The 23484-nt window shown below is 35.9% G+C and overlaps 2 protein-coding genes across 3 annotated transcripts; one reads left to right on the forward strand and one right to left on the reverse strand.

Annotated features, from left to right (window-relative positions):
* Positions 1 to 874: 874 nt before the first annotated feature.
* On the forward strand, positions 875 to 7211 carry LOC125810529 (meiosis-specific protein ASY3). The gene is made up of 11 exons (XM_049490001.1): positions 875 to 911; positions 1415 to 1490; positions 1750 to 3255; positions 3352 to 3490; positions 4587 to 4718; positions 4856 to 4916; positions 5057 to 5206; positions 5278 to 5336; positions 5848 to 5982; positions 6307 to 6398; positions 6867 to 7211. The coding sequence occupies exons 2-11, from the start codon at positions 1458 to 1460 to the stop codon at positions 6936 to 6938; spliced, it is 2379 nt and encodes a 792-aa protein (XP_049345958.1). The 5' UTR covers positions 875 to 911; positions 1415 to 1457; the 3' UTR covers positions 6939 to 7211.
* An 807-nt stretch (positions 7212 to 8018) lies between these two features.
* LOC125810534 (uncharacterized) lies at positions 8019 to 19748 on the reverse strand. Of its 2 annotated transcripts, none has more exons than XM_049490008.1 (8): positions 19480 to 19748; positions 19342 to 19398; positions 16935 to 17105; positions 16308 to 16490; positions 9856 to 9986; positions 9401 to 9569; positions 9150 to 9279; positions 8019 to 8521 (listed from the first exon to the last, which is right to left on the reverse strand). In XM_049490008.1, exons 1-8 carry the CDS (start codon positions 19714 to 19716, stop codon positions 8235 to 8237), a joined length of 1365 nt encoding a protein of 454 aa, XP_049345965.1. In that variant the 5' UTR covers positions 19717 to 19748; the 3' UTR covers positions 8019 to 8234. The 2 variants fall into 2 exon arrangements, with proteins under 2 accessions (XP_049345965.1, XP_049345964.1); XM_049490007.1 differs by having other exon boundaries at positions 8061 to 8521; positions 9147 to 9279.
* Between the last annotated feature and the right edge of the window lie 3736 nt (positions 19749 to 23484).

Below are 23484 nucleotides of genomic sequence, written 5' to 3' on the forward strand. Positions count from 1 at the left end.
CTAAAAAGTCATTTTCTTAAATGAGCTTCAAAAATTCAAGTTCACCCTATTAAATCACAGGTTAGGCCCCAAACTTATATTGACGTCTCAATTCAAAATAAAATAAAGCATTTTTCAATAATACAATGGTATATTTAAACATTTCCCCATATATTTTGTGAAATAATTATATACATTTGAAGTACTAATATATAAAAAATTAAAGAACTTAATTTTCAAAATCACCAAACAAGTCACTAACACAATCTCTTTGGATGGTTGTTACATCATGTTGTATTGTTAATTTAAATATATTGTTTTGTTTTAATCTTTATTAAAATTTATTGAGTTATATCGTTAAATTCATTATTATTAAATGATGAAAAAACTCATTTTATGTTATTACATATCTAGTAATTTTAAATATTTCTTACCCTACTACGAGTATATTTTATACAACTCTACCCATAACCTTTTTTTTGTGATTTATCATTCATAATTCTAAATGTGTGATATTATGAAAAATAATACTTATAATATATTTAAGTATTATATTTATCAAACTAATACAATATAACACAGTACAATACATTATTAAATGATGAAAAATGATAATATAATGTATCCAAATGGCAAAATAATAGGGTACAAAACAATTATAAATCAAAATATAAAAAAACCCATCCAAACAAGGTGTAAAACGCAGTGTAAAAGAGTGAAAGTGAGGTACACGCTCCATTGTTTCGTCTTTTCCCGCCTCTTTCTCAGTCTGATCACGCAAAATCACCCGTACGCACGCTACCCATTTCCTAAAATTTCAAAAAGGACCCCAAAAATCCTTTGTTCATTCTGGCGTATCGACACGAGTTCTTCTTCTCACAGCTCAGAAACGAAAGGAGGCGCATGCTGAATCTCGTCTCTGCTCACAAGTGGTAAGTAATTCACAATATCTCCATGATCGATAATGCATGTGAAGTTAATCCTCATATATTCGTCCCCGCTCAAGTTTCTGTAAATTGTAGCTGTTGGAGATTTTAGATTCACCAGATGTTTGATCATTCGCTGATAGATTTACATTTATTTTTTTCTAATGAAGCTTTAATTTGGCGTTTCGTTTATGAAAGGGAAAGTACGTAGTACTGAAATTGTTCTTGAGCGATTTGGATTTTAGGATGGGTTTTGAATCTGAACGTTTTATATGTGATTATGCTGTAGATACCGATAACTAACTAGTATTACAAGTTCTCAGTTATTCTCTGTTCCATATGTGTGTTTGTGAAAGAGAGAGACCTACAGTCTTAGTCTACGAAGCTTAATTCCATTCTATGTGACTATGGCGTGTGTTTGTGAAGGCAATTAGCAATACATGTAAAACTATGATGGTGGAATTTGATGGTTAAACTTGATTAATCATTCTTTCTGCTTTCATTTTCAGAACTCAGGTAACACGCTCACTTTGGATCAGCGAATTTGCAGCTATGGACGTCAACAGGAAGTCAAAATTACGAGATGTAAGTGGTCAGCTTGCAATTCGAATCTGGGTTAATTATTTACTTGAAGCAATTTGCAGATTTCATATATGCATATTGTTCCGTCCCTGTTGTCTTTTGACTTTTCCGATAAGTTTAAATTTCTAAGTTTGTTAGCTTTTTGTGGAGTTCAATTTTCAAATTTTCTTACGACCAGAAAGGTCGACCCCTCTCACTGAGTGGATCTGATGTCATGTTGGTATGCTTAGAAAGCTAGATCTTGATATTTTGTTCTTGTCAGGACCTTGCCGGTGACGCTTGGAGTTTTGGGAGCAATTACCACCAATCCAGTCAATCTAGAAAGATGTCCATTGGAATTGTAATAGATTCAGTTTCAAAATGCAGAACTCAAAAAGTAAAGCAAGCTGAAGATCAGACTCACTTGGCAGCAGTTAAAACTTCTAGCAAAGAGATATCTGTTGACGATGGGACACCAATGGCTCAGAAAACTTCAAGCAAGGGGAATTTTACAAATGACAGAAACAAGAAGGAAATAGCGAGCACTTCTGCTATCAGAAATCAAAGAGAGCCCACAGAGAAGCAGACATCTCCTTGGATATCCACTAAAACCCTCCACCATGAACCAACTTCAGAGGCAGATACTCAAGTAGAGAAACCTTCAATTGCACAGGGTGTAGTTGAGATGTGCAACACATCACACAGAGTGGAGGTAGGACCAGCAGAGTGTTCCTTAAGGTCTTTCTTAACCCAGACAAGGACTTTGCAGTTTGACATATCCAAGCAGGTAAAGGAGGATGCTTCTATAGAGAGAAGGGGGAAATATGCATCCAAGGTTGCTCTGGAAGACATGCCTGAGAAAGAAGTCAAAGGAAAAACTACCAAAGCAGAAAATACAGGCAATGCATCTTTAAGATTGAAGCTTCAGGAAATCTTAGGAACTGTTTCTTCCCCAACCAAGCAGTGTCCAAATTCTCTAGTTCTCGAGCAGGGTGCAAAAGCCTCGAAACCAGAGCAAAAAACCAGTGGAAATCATGTTGGTGAACCTAAGCAAAATTCAGATACTATAGAAAGTGATACCCAAAGTCATGAGTACGCTATTAGGAGACCAACTACTCGTTCTTTAGCTCGAAAAAGAGCTCCTGCTAAGTTGAAATCACAAAATAGAAAGGGACCACCAGCATGTAAAGAGGACCACTTAGAGAAAAATGTCTTCCTTCCTAAAGATCTGCTGTCTAGGACGTTACGTGATGCTAGCACTGGTAGTCCTTTGATGGTATATGGAAGGAGAGGCAAGAGGAAGAGTCACCACATGGAAGCACCTAAGGTTTGCGAGCCGAACAATGAAATGAAAGATGAAGACACAAGAAATAATTGTAAAAGAGTACCAGTTCCTGAGAAATTTGTATATCCTGGTGATGGCTCTACTTTATTTCAGGAGAAAAATGACGAGATGGTCCAACCAGATGCTGGTAACCTAGAATCCCCTGTTGTGGAAATGAATGAGCAGCTGAGAAATCTACAAGAGCATATAGATCAGAAAGGAAACTCAGCAGAAAAATTCAAGAAGAAAGCATTGGACTCGGAGTCTGACAACCAAAGCCCAGTTTTTTCTTTGAAAACACCTGGCAGAAAATCTTTTCCAGGATTTGCACCAAGAAGCAATCTGGGGCAACTGCATGGTGATGATCATATAGATATAACATCAAAAACTGAGGGCATTTGTAAGGTCAAGAGCTTTGATGGATTTAGACGAGAATATAAGTCCAATACACCCGATGAATCATCAGTATCCTTCTTATTTTGACTCAAACAGTTGTAATCTAGTGGCTGATTGTCATAAATTGTAGTAATGAATTGTTGATTTTCCTTATTATATGTAAAGGATGATGCAGGAAATTTGGAAAATTCTCCTTTTCTGGAATCAAGACGTATCATTGAAGAAGATACACAGATTAAGTTTTCCAAACCATCATCCATGGAAAGTGATCCCGAGGACTCTGAAGACAGTTCAAATATTCAAGGTTAAAATGATGCTTTGTGATTCATGTTGATTCAGTTTCCTTAGTTCCTTTCAAATGTAATCATAAGTCTCCAGATGATCCATGCTGGATGTAAATTACATTTTCTGCTGATCTACGACTTGACATCTAATTTTCCTACTTTAAGGGTGTTGTCTGCTTAACATGAAATAGTTTTTGTGTGTATATATAAATGTGTCACATTTTGACAGCTAAGGTGCATGGAGGCAGGAGTTTCAAGTAAACATTTTGGCTGGGTGTGGTGAATTAATGTGATTATTTTTTGTGTATTACTAATGGGACAAAAGCCCCTTCTAAACTTTGTAGTTTGGGTAACTTATGCTGTTTACAAGATAGAGTTGCCTTGCATACTTTATACCATTCACCCTGACTGACACTTCGTGTTTATCAGTGTGACTGATGATCACCTATTATGATTTAGTTGTACTTCTGGTACTTTTCAGTGACTGATGATCACCTATTATGATTTTAGTTGTACTTCTCTTTTCTTTCACTTCTTATGTGTTCTGTTCATTTATATCTTATCGTGAGTGAGGTGCAGTTTGAAAGGTAATATAATGTCAGCGTTTCACTTGAATAGTAATATACTAACCCCCTTTGTCATTTCTGTTGATCTGCTCTAGTTTAGAATGATTATCCATTGGTGAAATTGAAGAGATGCATATAGATTTCTTTTATGTATCTACTGCTTAAAGAGAAAGGAAAAAGGCACAGTGAAAATGGAGTTAGTAGTGTCGAGGGAACTTTTGAGATCCAGCGAGTGTACTTTTCCACAGGATAATCTGTAGATTCTTCACCAGAGCATACAGAATTTAGTACTTGGAACCTGTTACCTGAAAAAAATGATATAGCTTAGTATTGATTTTCATTTGATATGACTATTATTTGATTGATATTCTGGCTGACTGGAGGAGCATTGTGTGGGACTTCTAGCTGACCTTTCATTAGTAAGTAGGTTGTTCTGCTGACCATCTTAACATAATATGAATTTTCTTAGAAGTACGTGATCTATTAATCGAGCCTCCCTGTTGACTGAAGCAAAATCAGTTATTCTCATTACTTTATGATGTATATGCAGCTGATATACAGCAACCACCGTCTCCTGAAATTTGTAATACCGGGGAACAACCTCCTCGACCAAACAAAAAGCTCTTCAACAAAGGTTGTGCTAATCTTTCTGGAGTTAGTCTTGCTGCAGCTTCTTCTAAAGGTTCATGTCCATCAGTTCAAATTCTCTGTTTGTCTGATGGATCTTTGTGTTATTCCTTATAATTACTTTTTCCTTTCCAGTTTCTCAAGACTTTCTCTCTCTCTTTTTTTCTCTCTTCTCCATTTGGAATTCAACAGGAATTGATTGTAGGAAGTTTGAAAGGCATTTAGAACAGAATGAAGAGGATGTGCTAACTAGGTACTTCTTGCATTTTCTAAGTAAACGAATTAACAGCTTTCTTCAGCAGAGTTCTCTTTCCCGAGTAAATGAACTAAAAATCCTTCAGCACTGAGTTTTTATTTTTCAAAATTTCATTGAGCTTCAATATCACTTTGCAGTGCCATCACCTTATTCGCTTTCTCATTAGAGAAAGTTAGAACCAAACTGAAGTCTGTGACTAACCAAAGATCTGCTGAGATCCTGAACTCAGTTGCTGAGAAAATACATATGCAGTTGCAGAATGCTGAATTTCAGATTCAAGCAGACATGTAAGTAGCATAAAATGGCAGTAACAATTTCAAAGATTCTGTTCTTTAAGTATGACTTTTCTCTGTTCCAGGGGGAGAATAACCAGTCTGAATAAATCAAAGAGAAAGCATGTAGAAGAAGTGCTGCAAGGTAACTTGTTAACAAAATATTGACAATTTGGTTGATATCTGCTGCTTCTGGTAGTATTTTGTTCAAAATTTGAGTGCTGAAGCAAGTTAGTTCTGGTACGTCCTATTTGTTTATGTCATGGAAAGGTTTTCCCACTCTTCAGATGTTCTAACCTGTTTTGCCAGAGCCCGTAGGACAGGGTATTATTCTGCATGTGTGAGTTGTGGTACCTTGTTAACTATCACTTTGAGGATCCGTTAGTTTTGCGTGCCATAAACCCCAGCATGACAAGTCTCATTTTTCTCATCTAGTACCGGTTTTAGTTATGCAAAGTTTCGTTTCTTGACATGATGAGCGTGAGGAATTAATTCCATTTTCCACAATGCAAATGGAATTTTACTCTTCAATGCAAATGCACATGGAAATTTGACTCTTCAATGTTTCTTTCCGAGTTTTCTCTGATTTCCTCTTTTCGAGGGCTATATGGTTCTTTTTCCTGTTTGAAAATTAATTACTCTGAATTACGTTGCAGAGAAACAACAACATCTGAGTGCCATATACGAACGATTTAAAGAAGAGGTCACTCGGCATCTCCAGGATTGCAAGAGCACACTTGAATCTCTAGAAGCACATGAAGTCGAAGTGAAAGCAACTGTGGAAAAGAGAAGTATGACAAGATCTTCTATGAACTTTGCTAAAGCTTAATTATTTATTTGAACCAGTAATTGTCTATATCTTGAATAATATTTCCTCTATTGCACTTTAAAGCATCTAGACTACAGGAAGGGCAGTAGTTGATGACATAGCATGTTAATTCTTTGCTATTTAAGCAATATATTAAATTTCCCAGGATGTATTGCTGCATATGCTTTTGCTGCACATACATTTTTGTGAAACTAAACATCGATGAGGAGCTACAATTACATATTGGACATGTGCCTGGTGATCACAAGGACAAGCTAAATTCTGATATTTAATTTTCATACTGTAGAAACATCAAATAAGAAGCTACTTTTGGAAGTGGAAGAATCAATTGAGACTCAACTTGACAATGCTGAAAGAAGGGTTTCTTCGGTCCACCATGTAAGTATTCTTCACTCACAATTTGGAGAATAGCTTTGCATTCATCTTTGTCCACCTCCCCACCACACACACACACACAGAGCCTATCCGACTGGAATGTGGTGTGAATGTTGCTCATCAGATTATCTTCATTATGCATCTTATATACTTGGATAGTCGCTTCAATTATCTATCATGTACACAATTTCAATCAGCTGTTCCTGTGCTACATAAAGCAATGGAGACTTTAAGAGTCAAATTGCTGATTAGATGTGTTGTTCCATGTCAATTGCCATGTTTGCTATGGAACAGTTAATTTCAATTATACCAATTAAAGTCAACTTAGCTTTAACAACTATATAATATTAACATCACAATTAGTTTTGCCACATTAAAGCACGTAGCTGGTTAACTTCATTGACTTGCAATTCTGGAGAATATAGAATGAGTGACACTTGTGCTCTAACTGCAAGTTTTTTGCTTATGTAGGCGGCAAGGGAGAAGATGCGTCAGCTGAAATTTGTGGTTGCTGAATGTTTAAAAGAGGGTGTTCTTGGTTGATGATCTCAACGTCTCATGGATTTTCAGAAGAACGTTATAGGCATATGTCCCGAAAGCGTGGCTATTACATTATTTTCCAGGAGTGAATTGCTTCTCTTTTTTCTTTTTGGGGCTTCTGTAGTCTATTTTAACTTTAGTTCACTAGCTAGTACTACAGTAGATGCTCTTATCAACATTCTTACAGAAACACAATTCCTCGAATCCTTTTATGTAGCCTGTGTGACAAAATTAGAAATTGTGCTGATTATGTTGGGTTTCAAGCGTCTGATAATAGACTAAGTTTTAGCTAAAAACTCGGACAAATGGTCATTATCATAGTTATAAACTCTCGAGCTAATGACCTGGTTCGTGATCCTTGAATTATTTTGAATAGAGAGAGAAAGGTTAAATTACGTACATATTAAAAATTGTTTTTACTCCTTAACAAGATTTTTCTACTGAGTTTGACAATGCTATTGTATGGAACAAAAGATAGAGTAAATCCAAACGAAAGAAAATGAGGAAGGGAGTGTACTACGGAGTTTGGAGAAGGGTGGACTACAAAGGTCTATTGCAGTCTTACCCACATTTTTGTTAGAGGTTGTTTCCATAACTTGAGCCTGCAACCTTTCTAGTTACATGGCAACAACTTATGGAAATATCTACATAACTAGGAGTCTAGCACAGAACGCGAGGAATTTTTACTACCAACGGAAGTTCTTCATTTTGGAAGAATTGGACTCAACTAGCTGCACATAAATGACAGCTTCAAGATTGACATCAATGGACATGTTGCCAATAGATTACCCAGCATTGACATCATTTGACAAGTAAATCTGACACCTCTTCAACTAATGAGTTACTACAACCCCCCATTTCATTGTGTTTTAATTTGGCAGGACAAGATGTTTAAAAATGTAAAAAAAAGACACATTTGAAAGTTGTAATCTTAAAAATGTAGAAAACACCTTTTAATCTTATAATCTTAAACTAAAGGTGTACATAACATACCAAAAATGCACTTTGAATAATCTTCTGGTCGTCATTAAGAGTGAAATAAAAACATTGCAATTAAAAACTTACTAAATAGATGAAAATAACATTCTTTTGGATATAGATTAAGAAGGAAATAAGACAAACTATATCGAGTAGAACTTTTTGATAATGTACAACATCATTGACATGTCAACTACCAATGTCTTATCGACAGAGTTTCACGCATTAACTATGCCCTGTCTATGAAGATCAAAGGTGCGCACTTATCAATTGTGGCATGGACTACCAGGCATCACAGTACAAAACATGGACAAAACAAGATCATAACTGCAATTGGCTATGCAGAACAGCTTCACGATTGCCATCTTTTGACATGGCACCCATAGATTCCACAGCATGTTCTGCCTCCAGGTCCTTCCTTGCATGGTGTGCGAGATGAAGCTTTGAAAGAGATTCACTCAGTGCATCGGCAGTTTCCTGTGTTCCTGCTACTACAGCATCTACCCCAGTGGATGTTTGAGTCGGTACCTCAGCAAAATTCATCTCCAGCTCCTTCAGCTCCTCTTCAATATCTTCATCCTCAATTTCTGCACCTGCTGCATTTGAGCCTGAGGAGGAGCCAGAAAACTGGTAGCTTTAGTACAGATACAAAACCCAACTAAACTCATAAAAAATAATTAGATTGGGAGGTATGTCCAAATTGTTCAGTTGATGAGGCAATATCTTCACGCTCAAAGGCCAACATCAAGTGATGACCTGATACCAAGTTGAGATTATGTATTAACCTGAAGGTTCATCATTGTCCATCACTTTACAAACTGGGATAGATGTTTCCAGAAACAGGCTCAATCGACTCTTGATTATGGGTTTCTAGTGAATACTAAATCAGAATATTCACTACCATGATTACCAATTGAGTTAAACTATATATAATTTCTCTTAAATTTTATTACTTCATTTCAATTTATTTGTCTGGTTTTGACTTGACAAAAAGTTTAAGAAAATAAAGAAGACTTTTGAATCTTGTGGTTTTACACTAAAGATATGCAGAATGTACCAAAAAGCCCTTTAATGTTGTGATCTTAAACATGCCATGTTTTTAAAGTTGAAATTAAAGAGCTGACAAAAAAGGGAAGAGACATTCTTTTTTGAAATAGACTAAAAAGGGGAGTAAAACAAATTGAAACAGAGGGAGAATCTGATAAGAATGTGACAGATTTCGGGGTGTCATACTACCTAGAATTTCATCAATCTGCTTCTGCGATTCAATACACTCGTTCAGCTCCTGTAGACACAGCTCAACTTCATCATAATTGATCCCATTTTCCTTAATAGCCTGTGTGCCAATTCGAATGGCTTCAGCAACCTGCCATTAATCAGGGTTGAGTTAAGGTTGTCAAACCAGTTCAAAAAGGGTTAATAAAGTCATCTGTAACTTGTCAATTTTGGATTAGACCAAGCACAGTTTCACATAATATAACATCAACCTCCTTTGAGGCTTCTGCATCAGCAATAACTGCAAGGACTTCCTCCACTCGGTTTAGTAGCGCTGTACATTTTTCTCTACTCAAAGAAGCTAGCTTCATCTCCCTTGCACACTTTAGAGCCACTTGTTTGCTCCCAAGTTTTAGAGAAGCTAAAGCAGATGCTCTAGACCTGTGCATTGAACAAGTATCCTAGTTATTTTGGATTAACTTTTGAGGAACAGTACTACCTAAATGAGCCCCAAATAGAGCCATTATGATTAGTCAGAACTTCTATGTCAAAAAAAATTGGGCATTTCTTGCCCTATTCTGGCCACAGGAAAAACATTATTTTCATATTTTCCTTTTTTGGATGAAGCAATTATTTTTTGGGCATTTACACAACTGAAGCATTTATTGGTAGAATCTCTTCTCTATTGTATTATTAGTATTTAATATTGGAGGATGATAGTCCTTACCTTTTCCAGCGTTGATCTATCACATTAAGCTGATGCTCAAGTTTCTCTACCGTCCAAATCAAATGCAGCACATCAAGATCTAGACTTGTTGTGCCAGAAAGTGCTCTTGCTGAAAGAGAGACTTTCACTCCCTGTATGGAAAAACTACATCCATCCATATTACTAGCAGTGTTCAAGATTGGTGAATCAAGCTTCCAATGATTTAACAAACAAAAGCAGAGCTAAACATGGCAGAACTAAGAAGTAGAGACCTCTGGATGACCAGAGTTTTAGGTTCCAATCATAACGGAGAAACAATAGCAACCAATAATTATGGAATGGGAATCAATAAAGATTGTTGGACATCCATATACATTTTTCTTGATTGCTACAGGTATACAAGCTCGTTAAAATATTTTAGTGATCTATTACTTCAATGCACTGTACTAAGAGCACGTTTGGATTGACTTAAAAAAAAAGTACTCCCTCCATTCCATATTAATTGAATTGTTAAGACATTTTTCATTTTTCAAATTAACTTAATTGTTCATGTTAGAATAGAAATAAGTATTTCCTACTTAGAATAGAAATAAGAATAGGAATAGGAATAGGAATAAGAATAGGAATCCTAGTTGGAAAAGGATTCCAATGTAGTGTCTATAAATAGGGTCTCAATGTAACTATTTAGATACACAATTCAATAATATTTTTCGTATATATTTCTCACATGGTATCAGAGCATTGGTGAGAACAAACAAGTCACCGTATGTCTATGTCAATTTCCGGTGACTGTTGGGTCTGATTTTGTTATACTTTTTTCTTTCTGTGGGTGTTGTGCGAAAACCAACACCACCACGAGGCTCGGAAAGCCCCCGCGACCAAACCCCAGCCAAAACCACCGCAAAACACCACCCCACGCGCTCTCACGCGCCTATCGGAGGTGGCAGTTTCCGGCGAGATCTGTCTCACGCGCCGGCGCGTGAGGGCTTTTCTGATCATATTTTTTTGAGATTTTTTTGACAGTTGGGGTCGTCCAGCCAATCCGACCAGGCCCATACTGTTTTTGACCAGATCCGATCGCCGGAATTAGAGTTCCAGCTATTTCCAGGCAGTTTCCGGCGACTTTTCTTCGAGATTTGAATTTTCCGAGACAAATTTAGCATAATGTCTTTTGGGTGTGATGTTTTTGGTTCCAAAAATATGGGGATTGGAAGTTCTAGCCCTATAATCACTTCAGAACTTTTATTGGGAAGTTCAAACTATTTATCTTGGGCTTCCTCGGTTGAGTTGTGGTGCAAGGGTCAAGGTGTCCAAGATCACTTAACGAACAAGGCTTATGAGGTAGATGTAAAGGCAAAGACTAGTGAGGAAGATGCAAAAGCCAAAGCACAATGGGAGAAAGTAGATGCTCAATTATGTAGTCTCCTATGGCGTTCTATTGATTTCAAGTTGATGCCCTTGTTTCGCCCATTCCAGACGTGTTATACAGTTTGGGAAAAGGCTCGTGCTTTATACACTAATGACATATCTCGATTCTATGATGTGATATCTCGATTGACCAACTTAAAGAAACAAGAATCCGATATGTCTACTTACTTAGGACAGGTACAGGCAGTCATGGAGGAATTTGACACATTAATGCCAGTTACTACGAATGTGGAAAAACAACAAGAACACAGACAAACATTGTTTCTAGTTCTTACTCTTGCTGGACTTCCTCCTGATCATGATTCTGTACGTGATCAGATTTTAGCTAGCCCTACAGTTCCTACAATCGATGAATTATTCTCTCGTCTCCTTCGTCTTGCGGCACCTCCCAGTCACAAGGTAGTTTCATCACCCACTGTTGACTCATCTATTCTTGCATCTCAAACCTTTGAAAAGCGTACATATCAATCTATGGAGAATCGGCGAGGAGGAGGGCGTTTTGGGAAACCTCGATCCAAGTGTAGTCATTGTCATAAGCCTGGACACACTCGTGATATATGTTATATTTTGCATGGTCCACCACCCAGTTATGATCCTATTGTTCTAAAGGAATATAATGAGTTCCTTCGAAATCGCGCAAATAAGCAAACGTCTCCACAAGTAGTTTCGGTTGCACAACCTGATGTCTCTGTTGCGGGTAATTCTTTTGCTTGTGTGTCGCAATCTAGTACTCTTGGAACATGGGTCATGGACTCTGGGGCTTCTGATCATATCTCTGGTAATAAATCACTTTTATCCGATATTGTTTATTCACAATCTCTTCCAGCTATTACTTTAGCCAATGGGATCCAAACCAAACCAAAAGGGGTTGGAAAAGCCAAACCCCTATCTTCTGTCACCCTAGACTCTGTTCTTTATGTCCCTGGTTCTCCTTTTAATCTAGCATCTGTTAGTCGTTTGACGAAAGCCCTACATTGTAGCATAACTTTTTTCGATGATTTTTTTCTCATGCAGGACCGCAGTACGGGACAGATGATTGGAACAGGACATGAATCACAAGGCCTTTACTATCTTACCTCTTCAAATTCCTTAGCAGCATGCTCCATTACAGATTCCTCAGATTTAATTCACAAACGTTTGGGACATCCGAGTCTATCCAAACTGCAAAAGATGGTGCCTAGTTTGTCTAGTTTATCCACATTAGATTGTGAGTCGTGTCAACTTGGGAAACACACTCGTGCTACGTTTTCTCGTAGTACTGAGGGTCGTTCAGAGTCTATTTTTTCATTAGTTCATTCTGATATTTGGGGTCCTAGTAGAGTCAGTTCCACCTTAGGATTTCGTTATTTTGTTAGTTTCATTGATGATTATTCAAAATGTACTTGGGTTTTCTTAATGAAAGATCGTTCTGAGTTATTTTCTATTTTCAAAAGTTTCTTTGCTGAAATACAAAATCAGTTTGGTGTTTCTATTCGTACTTTTCGTAGTGATAATGCCTTAGAATACTTATCCTCCCAATTTCGGGAGTTTATGACTCACCAAGGCATTATTCACCAGACTACTTGTCCATACACCCCTCAACAAAATGGTGTAGCTGAAAGAAAAAATCGGCATCTTATTGAGACCGCTCGTACTCTTCTCCTTGAATCCAATGTTCCATTGCGTTTTTGGGGAGATGCAGTTCTTACGTCTTGTTATTTGATAAATAGAATGCCCTCTTCTTCTATTCAGAATCAGGTTCCCCATTCCATACTGTTTCCTCAGTCACATCTCTATCCTATCCCTCCTCGTGTCTTTGGGAGCACATGCTTCGTTCATAACTTAGCCCCAGGAAAAGATAAATTAGCTCCTCGTGCCCTCAAATGTGTCTTTCTTGGTTACTCTCGAGTCCAAAAAGGGTATCGTTGTTATTCACATGATCTTCATCGATACCTTATGTCTGCTGATGTTACATTTTTTGAGTCTCAGCCTTACTATACATCTTCTGATCATCCTGATGTCTCTATGGTCTTACCCATACCTCAGGTTTTACCTGTGCCAACCTTTGTGGAATCTACGGTTACTTCTACATCTCCAGTTGTAGTGCCACCACTACTAACTTATCATCGCCGTCCACGTCCAACCCTAGTCCCAGATGATTCATGTCATGCGCCAGACCCTGCTCCTACTGCGGACTTGCCTCCTCCTAGCCAACCGCTTGCACTTCAAAAAGGTATACGATCCACTCGAAATACTAACCCACATTATACCTTCTTAAGTTATCATCGTCTATCATCACCCCATTACGCATTTGTGTCGTCTTTGTCCTCTATTTCCATTCCTAAGACTACAGGTGAAGCACTTTCTCATTCTGGATGGAGGCAGGCTATGGTTGATGAGATGTCTGCTTTACATAAGAGTGGTACTTGGGAGCTTGTCTCCCTTCCTGCAGGTAAATCTACTGTTGGTTGTCGTTGGGTTTATGCAGTCAAAATTGGTCCAGACGGTCAGGTTGATCGACTTAAGGCTCGCCTTGTTGCCAAAGGGTATACTCAGATATTTGGGCTAGATTATAGTGACACTTTCGCTCCTGTGGCTAAAATTGCATCTGTTCGTCTTTTTCTATCTATGGCTGCCGTTCGTCATTGGCCTCTTCATCAGTTGGACATTAAGAATGCTTTTCTGCATGGTGATCTTGAGGAAGAAGTCTATATGGAGCAACCACCTGGTTTTGTTGCTCAGGGGGAGTCTAGTAGCCTTGTATGTCGATTGCGCAGGTCACTCTATGGTCTAAAACAGTCTCCTCGAGCTTGGTTCGGGAAGTTCAGCACAGTAATTCAGGAGTTTGGCATGACTCGTAGTGGAGCTGATCACTCTGTGTTTTATCGGCATTCTGCACCAAGTCGATGTATCTATTTGGTTGTTTACGTTGATGATATTGTTATCACCGGTAATGATCAAGATGGTATCACCGATTTGAAGCAACATCTCTTTAAGCACTTCCAAACTAAAGACCTTGGCAGATTGAAGTATTTTCTAGGTATTGAGGTTGCTCAGTCTAGATCAGGTATTGTTATTTCTCAGCGCAAGTATGCCTTAGACATTCTTGAGGAGACAGGGATGATGGGATGTAGACCTGTTGACACTCCTATGGATCCGAATGTTAAACTTCTTCCAGGACAGGGGGAGCCACTTAGTAATCCTGAAAGGTATAGACGACTTGTTGGAAAGTTGAATTATCTCACAGTGACTAGACCTGACATCTCTTTTCCTGTGAGTGTTGTAAGTCAGTTTATGACTTCCCCTTGTGATAGTCATTGGGAAGCAGTTGTTCGTATTCTGCGATATATAAAGTCAGCTCCCGGTAAAGGACTACTCTTTGAGGATCAAGGCCATGAGCATATCATTGGATATACAGACGCTGATTGGGCAGGATCACCCTCTGACAGACGTTCGACATCCGGATATTGTGTTTTAGTAGGAGGTAATTTTGTGTCGTGGAAGAGCAAGAAACAGAATGTGGTTGCTCGATCTAGTGCAGAATCAGAATATCGAGCAATGGCGACAGCAACTTGTGAGCTAGTTTGGATCAAACAGTTGCTGGGAGAACTAAAATTTGGCAAAGTTGATAAGATGGAACTTGTGTGTGATAATCAAGCGGCTCTTCATATCGCATCAAATCCAGTATTTCATGAAAGGACTAAGCACATTGAGATTGACTGTCACTTTGTCAGAGAAAAGATACTCTCGGGAGATATTGTTACGAAATTTGTGAAGTCAAATGATCAGCTTGCAGATATCTTCACCAAGTCCCTCACATGTCCTCGTATTAATTACATCTGTAACAAGCTAGGTACATATGATTTGTATGCACCAGCTTGAGGGGGAGTGTTAGAATAGAAATAAGTATTTCCTACTTAGAATAGAAATAAGAATAGGAATAGGAATAGGAATAAGAATAGGAATCCTAGTTGGAAAAGGATTCCAATGTAGTGTCTATAAATAGGGTCTCAATGTAACTATTTAGATACACAATTCAATAATATTTTTCGTATATATTTCTCACAGTTCAGTTTTCAAGACTATATTTAGAGTATTCTTCCAATTTTACCCTTCATTAGTTAGTATTGGAATTAGTGATTAATTAATATTTAGTTATTTTAATCATAAATTTGACAATAATTAATAAGGGTAAAAATGAAAAATAATGTTCAATTTATGTCTTAATCTACTTTCTTAAAGGGTGTGAAACACCTCAAAAATTAAATTAATATGGAATGGAGGGAGTAGCTTTTAAGTCAGAGATAGAAAGGTAAACTTAAATGACTTTTAAGAAAAAAAATAAAAAGTAGGGGGAGGCCTACTTTTGGTTTTTAACTTATTTTAAGTCATTTTTAACCTTGCCAAACACTTCCTAACTTATTTTAAGTTATTTTTATATTTGGCAAACACTTCCAGAAGTCAAAACCTGACTTAAAAATAGGTTTGACCAACTTTTAAGTCAATCCAAACAGCCTCTAACTCATCAATTGCACCATGCTTGTTAAGTTATGGACTAGAAAGTGTGAATACTTTATAATACATTAGGTATTTTTTTTGTTAAATGGTATACTACAGGGATGAAGTTAAATTTGAACCCAAACAATAGGGATGCTTTTTGTCAAAAACTCAAAAAATTGCTGTTTGTTCATCACAAAAATAAAAATAAAAAGTTTTGCCATTTCCACCCCCCACCCCTTTCGTATAGCTTTCACGGTAAAGTGGAAGGTGAAAGGAGGAAAGTAAATGAGAAGAGGCCAGGGTTATTTCACTTGCTATATATGAAAGTAAAAGGGGAGGGGAAGTTAATACTGAGGGGTGACATACAACTACGGAAATGGAGAGAAAAGCACATCTCTTTTATTTTCCTTTCAATTGTACCAAATAACTAGCCATAAATGATGACAAGTCCTTCAACGGGAAGTGATGAGTTTCTCTTTCATTCACCCTTTCAGCTCCCTTCGTGGAACCATATATAGTATTGATACATGAAATGTAAATGGAAAACAATATTCCAACAACATTACCTCCATTAGACCCTTCTTGTTTATTACAAGGTACTTTGCTTTCCCGTGTTCACACAAGTGATTCAAGACTGCATGAGCTTCCTTCAATCCGCCAGAAAATTCCTGGAACTTACTCCATGTAATTACACAGGAAGCTGTCCAGTGGCTTCCAGATAACGCTTGGACCACTTGAAGAGCCTTTTCCTAGTTTAGTTATTTCACGGTGGCGGGTTGAAAGATTAGAAAATCCAATAACCATTTAAGAGAACTAAAATGAAACGATCACTAGAGCTATCTCAAAAGGGAAGTACAGGAAATAGAGCCAAGAAACAAATTAAAGGAAAACAATGGCAAAGGAGGGAAAAAATAAAAGAAGAACAGAAACCAATGAAAGCACAAAAAGAAAGCAAGAACAAAGACGACATTTAACATCATGAGTATATGAAATAGTCATAGACTATCTGAGATAGGCAATGCTTGAGATAAGGCCATTCATATTTTCACTAGCCTATTTATTTTCTAATTAACAGTTTTAGTTTCACTCAGGCTTTCTGAAAGGATCAGTTTTATATTGATGACATCCCCTCCAAATCTGGTATATAAAGATGAATAACATCTATGATTAATTTAAGAACAAGAAACAATTACCTTCAGTAACACAGGAATTATGTAATAGTCTTCGGCAAGATTTTCTTGAGTAGATGGTCTCAGCAGACCTCCCAAATTTACGACTCTCCGAAAAATTTGAGAAACCCAACCACTAGCTGGATCAGAAACTTCCACATTCCACAATAGTTCACCAGCAGCATACATTTCGAGCTATGTAAAGAACAGTATAGTCATGCTTCTGGCTGTTGCATTGTGTGGACATACAAATGCATGGGGCAGGAAATAATTTAATTCCAGTGTAAATCTTCAAACTTTACATTTAAAATTGGTAACATTGATTCAACTTATTAGATTTTAAGATAATCTGCTTACAATCTCTTTTGATGATTAACGACAAAGAGCATACAAAAATAAGAGGAAAAAAACTAGATAGACTAAAGAAATATCTTTTCTATCCTTGCAGAAAACAAACCTTTTAGAACATTCATTGTGTTCACCTAATTTATTGTGAACTTCATTCCCCGCATCCAACTTCATGCAACAATCCTAGACAAGCCTCATTTTTTTTTCTTGTAGAGCGAAAACTTCTTAACTGTTATTTCTCGCTCTTCCTATGTTAACCTTCTTATCTGCTCTTTCAAATTTGCATTTTAGTGAGCTTGCCTAAGTGTTGTCCAAAATACTTATATTGATTCCAATCTGAATCAGGCATTAGTACAATTATTCCATGTTCATATCAGTAGTTCTAAGTGGTCAAGCATCGATAATGTGAAACAAGAATAGAAGAAGAAAATTCGGGAATAGGTTGCTTGATAATTTCCTTAAGCCATTAGGGTTTAAATAACCATTACAATAAATTTTAAATGAGGAAAGAAATGAAGGAAATAATTGCCTTCCTACAAAATCTTCTAATTACCTAATTACAGGATACATGAATCATTCCATATTTACATGGTATAAGTTTTTGCCATTAACAAGTAAAATCAGTGATGCAAGCAATATTTCAGTTTCAATGTCACTGTCCCATTTAGTCTTGATACAGCCACTTAATCTGCAGCTACAATTTGCTTCCAGTTACTCATCTTCATCAGTATCAAGAAATGAAGTATAATCTCCCTAGGTTCTTATACACCATTCTGCAAAATGAATAATCTTTTGCTGCTAACTTCCTTCCACGTGTGTGCATCTCCTTTAAGTCAATCAATCCTTCATGTCTTTCATTTCAAAAAGTTACATTTCCTACAATATAAGATGTTATAATAAGTACTTTGCTCTCTTTTTTTTTCTTTTCTTTTCTTCAAATTAAAGACAGAAGCAGGCCCCTAATAAATCGAATCTGATGGCGATAAAATTATTAGAACCTTCTTGGGGAATATTATAGGATCTCATTCACTTCCATGCTTAGATTTGATGAATAACCTGAATTAGAGGAATCACAACTTCCAATTGGGAATCACTATCCTTTCTATCAGGCAGTTGAGCTTCCCATTGTTTGACCAGATACTCTTCTCCTAATGTTACCATCTGCTTTTCCTTTTGATAGAGGTCTCAAAGAAAGTTTGCCATCACTCATTGCTCTATAGAAAAGCCTTCCTCTTCTAGCACAAGCACTGAAGCTAACTTCATCTATTATCACCAAAATCCTAATACTACACCTTTTAGTCTCTATTAAGCACAAGTTGCACACACCCCAACAATTTCACCATATTTCTGTATTCTCCCACCAATAGATGTACTAGATAACTCTATCCACCCATGCTTAAGCAAATGAAAAGAAGTCTTAGAATCCTAGTTTACTTGAGCCAAGGGTCTATCGGAGACAACATCTCTACCCTCACAAGGTAAGGGTAAGGTTGTGTACACACCACCCTTCCTAGACTCCACTTGTCGGATTACACTGATTTGTTGTTGTTGTTGGAACCCTAGTCTTCCATTATTATCACTCTCTATTGTTTCAGTAATGCAGAAAATGACCTCGTTGTTAATTCAACTTATCATAATTTTATTGGAAACTCTTTCTTTTGCGTTATCAGGTTAGATTTCTTCAATATTTTATCTCCAATTATGAATCACTTACACAATCTAGCTACTTTCCAGAGACTCCAGATTCTTCACTTATGTGCCTTGCTTGAGGAAATCTTTCTTGAATTGGCGAGAATGGAATACTATTGGATTCCATGCAAAGCACTATTTTTTATCTTTTTGCCTTTACTTTTCAAACACTAACACATCATTAATAACATACATTAAAGACTCAAACTTGAGGATATATTAATTAACTTCAAGTTCAACTGCTAGAATTCCCACCTTCCACTTCGACCTCATACTCCTTCCCACCATCCCCAACCAAAAATTCGCAAGCTAACTTAAACAAGTATTTCTTTATGCAATACAATGAGTGCTCCAATACAATTTGAAATTCACTAAATTACAGTGTGGAACATACCAGTACTTGATCAAGGCACAAAGGGACGAGACCTCCTCTATCGAACCAAACGTTCACCTTCCATTCACAACACCAAAAAGGGTCAATTCTTGTCATCAGTAGAAGGAAGAGTGGAGAGTAAAAAAAGGAGAAACAAACCTGAGAAGGACGAATAATGAAGATGTGAAGGTGTCGAGCCACATTGAGAATCAAATCCCTCCAGAAAACATAAAGGGGTTCCCAATCAGTTCTCTGACCGCTAAACGCCTTGAACCTGGCAGTACACTTCACTTCATCGTCCCAATCGGGAACTTGTTTCCTCAAATACTCCATAATTGACTCCTCCTCCTCCTCCTCTCCTGTAACATCATCCTCCATTTCCTGGATTTTACCCATCAGAATTAAACCCTAATCGGAAACCTCCTCTACTATAACTGAGAAAAGACCCAAAAATAGTCGCTCATCTTTGATTTGGTTAAGACTCAAACTCATTCTTTGAGTTTTCACATGCAACATTAATAGTACTTTTGGTCCCCTTTAAAACTTTGCCTACTTTTTAACATTGATTTTATTCATAATTTATGTATAAAATGTTTAGTCGTCATTTTATATATTTAGTAGAAATAATAATTCCATGTGAGAGATTGTGAGAAAAAAAACACCTTATTTTGTTTAATAGAAATCATATTGCAGGTAAAGTCGAGAGGTTCATCACGACGATTTCACATACAATAGTACACCTTATTCTGTTCAATAATATTTATACTGAACAGAACAAGATGTTCTTCTTCTCACTTTCTCTCACATAGAGTTATTATTTATACTAAATATATAAAAAGACGATGAGACACTCCTTACATAAAATTATGAACAAAATTAATGTTAAAAAATAGGCAAAAGTTTAGAGGAGGACCAAAAGTGCACCAATATTACAAACACGAGGAACTATTAATGCTCCATGTGAAAACTAAAGAATGACTTTGAATCTTAACCCAATGATAAAGGACTATTTTGGGCCTTCTCTACTATAATCTAAATACTTTGTTCAAATTCCTCAGAAATTATTTCTAATTTTATTTGGACAAAACATGCTTCCACAATTACTAATTTGTCATTGCAACCCTCTAGTGGTCTATAAAGTAAGGGTCGTTTGGTGTGAAGGATAAATACAAATAATTTTGGGATAAATATTTAGTGACACTTAATTTAGTGTTTGGTTGGAAAGTTTGCATAATTTATCCTCGGGTTAATAAATAGCACCAGGATAAGTTATCCCTCCAAAAGGGTGGTATAATAATTCCATCACAATTTGTGATGAGATAAATTTATTAAATGACAAAACTACCCTTCAAACCCTTTAATTGATAAGCTTTCACAAGCGCCACTTATGGTCTTCCAGGTTTCTTCTCTTCTTCATTGCAGTGAATCACTCTTTCATTTGGGTACACTCAACTTTTCATTTTCGATTGAAGCTATAGATGGGTGATTGAAGAACTTCTTTAATTTACCAATAACCTTCAACTTTCAAGTTTCTAACAAGGTTAGATTTTTTTTCCAGAATTTGTTTCTCTTTTCTTTCTTTGTCATCATTATAATTCTCTGATCCGTTGCATAATAATTTGGATACACTCATCTTTTCTACTTAATGGAAAAAATCAATCTTTTCTGGAATGTTATGTTTTAGGGTTTTTGTAAATTTTGAAAAAAGTTTGTTCTTTTTATGTGCTTGAGATATTTGTAAACAATTTCAAGTTGTCCTCATTATAAAGTTGCCCTCGTTGATTCTTTTTAATTGTTTTTTTTTGTGTATTAACTCTTTTCATTTTTTAAAGAAAAAAATAGGATTTCTTATGGATCATCAACTACAGTCCGATATTGAATGTTTTATCATCCTTGAGGAGATATTATGCCAACAATTTTGTTATGTTTATTTTTCTTTTCATGGTTATTGATGGTATTTCTATAAAAAAAAAAAAGGCATGTGATTAGGTACCTTATGAGTAGTCGAGTTCCTAAAATTATATCTCATTTAAATTGTATTGTACAAGGTAGTGACACTAACATGTATCGATAAGTTAAGGATGGATAAAAATTCTTTTCACACTTTAGTTCTTTTAACTAAGGAAGTTGGAGGTCTGACTGATAGCAAATATATGTCAAGTAGTGAAAAGTTAGCAATGTTTTCAAATATTTTGGCTCAGATCTATTAAGGTTGATTATATTAGATCGGGCTGGAGCGTAAGTCAAGCTTTTAATGAATGCTTGAAAGCTATTGTAAAACTAGCTCCATTGTTACTTTTAACCGCAAATCGGTGCCTGAAGATGAGCTTGACGATCGATGGAGATGGTTAAGGTATATGCACTTTCAATTGGGTATCTATTAATTTATGTAAAAGTAAAATAAATATAATTTTACAAAAAATTTTTGTTGTTTGAGATAATGTTATAATTTTTTTTTATAGGGTTGTCTAGGTGCAGTGTATGGTACTTACATTCAAATTAGAGTTCCATCTAAGGCCAAACCAAGATACAGGACAAGAAAGGGAGAAACAACAACTAATGTACTAGGAGTTTGTGATAAAAATCTTAATTTTACTTATGTATTACCTGGTTGGGAAGGATCAACGGCTGATGGTCGTGTATTATGAAATGCTATAGCTCGAACGAATGGTTTGGAAATTCCCGAGGGTAATGCTATACATATGCTCACATTAAAATTATATCACAAAAATAATGCTATATAAAAGCAACTAATTTCTTATTTATATTAGATGTAATTATTATTTGTGCGACGAAGGATATACAAATGGAAATGATTTTCTTTCACCTTACCGAGGATATAGATATTGGTTAAGGGATTGGCAAGGTGAAAATCCACCACCCCAATGTCGAGAAGAGCTTTTCAATATAAAGCATGCTAGAACTCGTAATGTTATTGAACGGACATTTGATCTCTTGAAAGGACGTTGGGGAATTCTTAGAAGCCCTTCTTGGTACTCGGTTAAGATAATAGTTAAAGTATATGAAATAATATCTGCTAATTTATATTTGTCATTTGTCATACTTTTAAAAAAAATAAAAATTGTCCATTTCATCAACTTTAGACATATTTATGTGAGCCCGTTTGAATTGACTTAAAAAAGATAGTTTTTAGATAAAAAATAAAAAGTCAAACTAAAATGACTTTTAAGTCAAAAAAAGAAATGTAGGGGAGACCTACTTTTGGTTTTTGATAAATTTTAAGTCATTTTAAACTTATTTTTAACCTTACCAAACACTTCCTAACTTATTTTATGTCATTTTTGACTTATTTTAAGTTATTTTTTATATTTGTCAAACACTTTCAAAAGTCAAAAACTGACTGAAAAGTAGGTTTGACCAACTTTTAAGCCAATGCAAACACCCTCTAAGAGTCCGTTTGGATTGACTTAAAAAAAATATCTTTTAAGTCAAAAACAAAAAGTCAAATTAAAATGACTTTTAAGTCAAAAAATTAAAAGTAGGGGAGACCTACTTTTGATTTTTGACTTATTTTGAGTCATTTAAAACTTATTTTAAGTCATTTGACTTATTTTAAGTTATTTTTTTTATATTTATCAAACACTTCCAGATGTCAAAAATTGACTTAAAAGTAGGTTTGACTAACTTTTAAGCCAATCCAAACACCCTCTAAGTCTCACATCTCCATTTTTATTATCATATATATGTGGCGTCTACTTAGCACCCCTATAGGGATAGTTTGATAAAATAAAATGGAAAAAGATTAAATATACCCTTTACTATTGAAAATAGTTTAAAAGAAAAAAAGTTTGATATACCCTTCAACTTTTTTTTTAGAGTTTATATTCTTCGTTATAAAAGTGGCTCGCATATATCCTTTATCGTTATAAAAGTGGCTCACATATACCCACTGTTATAAAAGTGGTAAAATTATTTTTAATTTTTTTTTTAATTTTTAAATCGCGAATTTGATCTTTCTTACCCATAAATTATTTTTTAACTTCTTTGATTATTATTATTTGTGTTTCTTATTCTTATTTTATTTTCCCTTTCATCCTTTAGTGTAAAAATAAGAGAAATAAAAAAAAGAAGTGTGAAAGAAAAAAGAGAATAAGATTTAAAACTAACTTTTTGCAGTTATATTGTAATTTTAGTTTTTTACAT

Source organism: Solanum verrucosum, unplaced genomic scaffold (assembly GCF_900185275.1).
Source record: "Solanum verrucosum unplaced genomic scaffold, falcon-dt-bn FXZP01000118.1, whole genome shotgun sequence".
NCBI classification, from domain to species: domain Eukaryota; kingdom Viridiplantae; phylum Streptophyta; class Magnoliopsida; order Solanales; family Solanaceae; genus Solanum; species Solanum verrucosum.

What these genes read in the sequence shown, in the direction of transcription:
- LOC125810529 (XM_049490001.1), top strand. Translation starts at nt 1,458, where the DNA reads ATGGACGTCAACAGGAAGTCAAAATTACGAGAT. An exon ending in AGACAGTTCAAATATTCAAG is followed by an intron (nt 3,491 to 4,586) that starts GTTAAAATGATG and finishes ATGTATATGCAG; the next exon opens with CTGATATACAGCAACCACCG. An exon ending in TGCTGCAGCTTCTTCTAAAG is followed by an intron (nt 4,719 to 4,855) that starts GTTCATGTCCAT and finishes GGAATTCAACAG; the next exon opens with GAATTGATTGTAGGAAGTTT.
- LOC125810534 (XM_049490007.1), bottom strand. Translation starts at nt 19,716, where the DNA reads ATGGGTAAAATCCAGGAAATGGAGGATGATGTTACAGGAGAGGAGGAG. An exon ending in TGTGCCTTGATCAAGTACTG is followed by an intron (nt 17,106 to 19,341) that starts GTATGTTCCACA and finishes TTCTTTACATAG; the next exon opens with CTCGAAATGTATGCTGCTGG. An exon ending in GATTGATGAAATTCTAGGTA is followed by an intron (nt 8,522 to 9,146) that starts GTATGACACCCC and finishes GCTCCTCCTCAG; the next exon opens with GCTCAAATGCAGCAGGTGCA.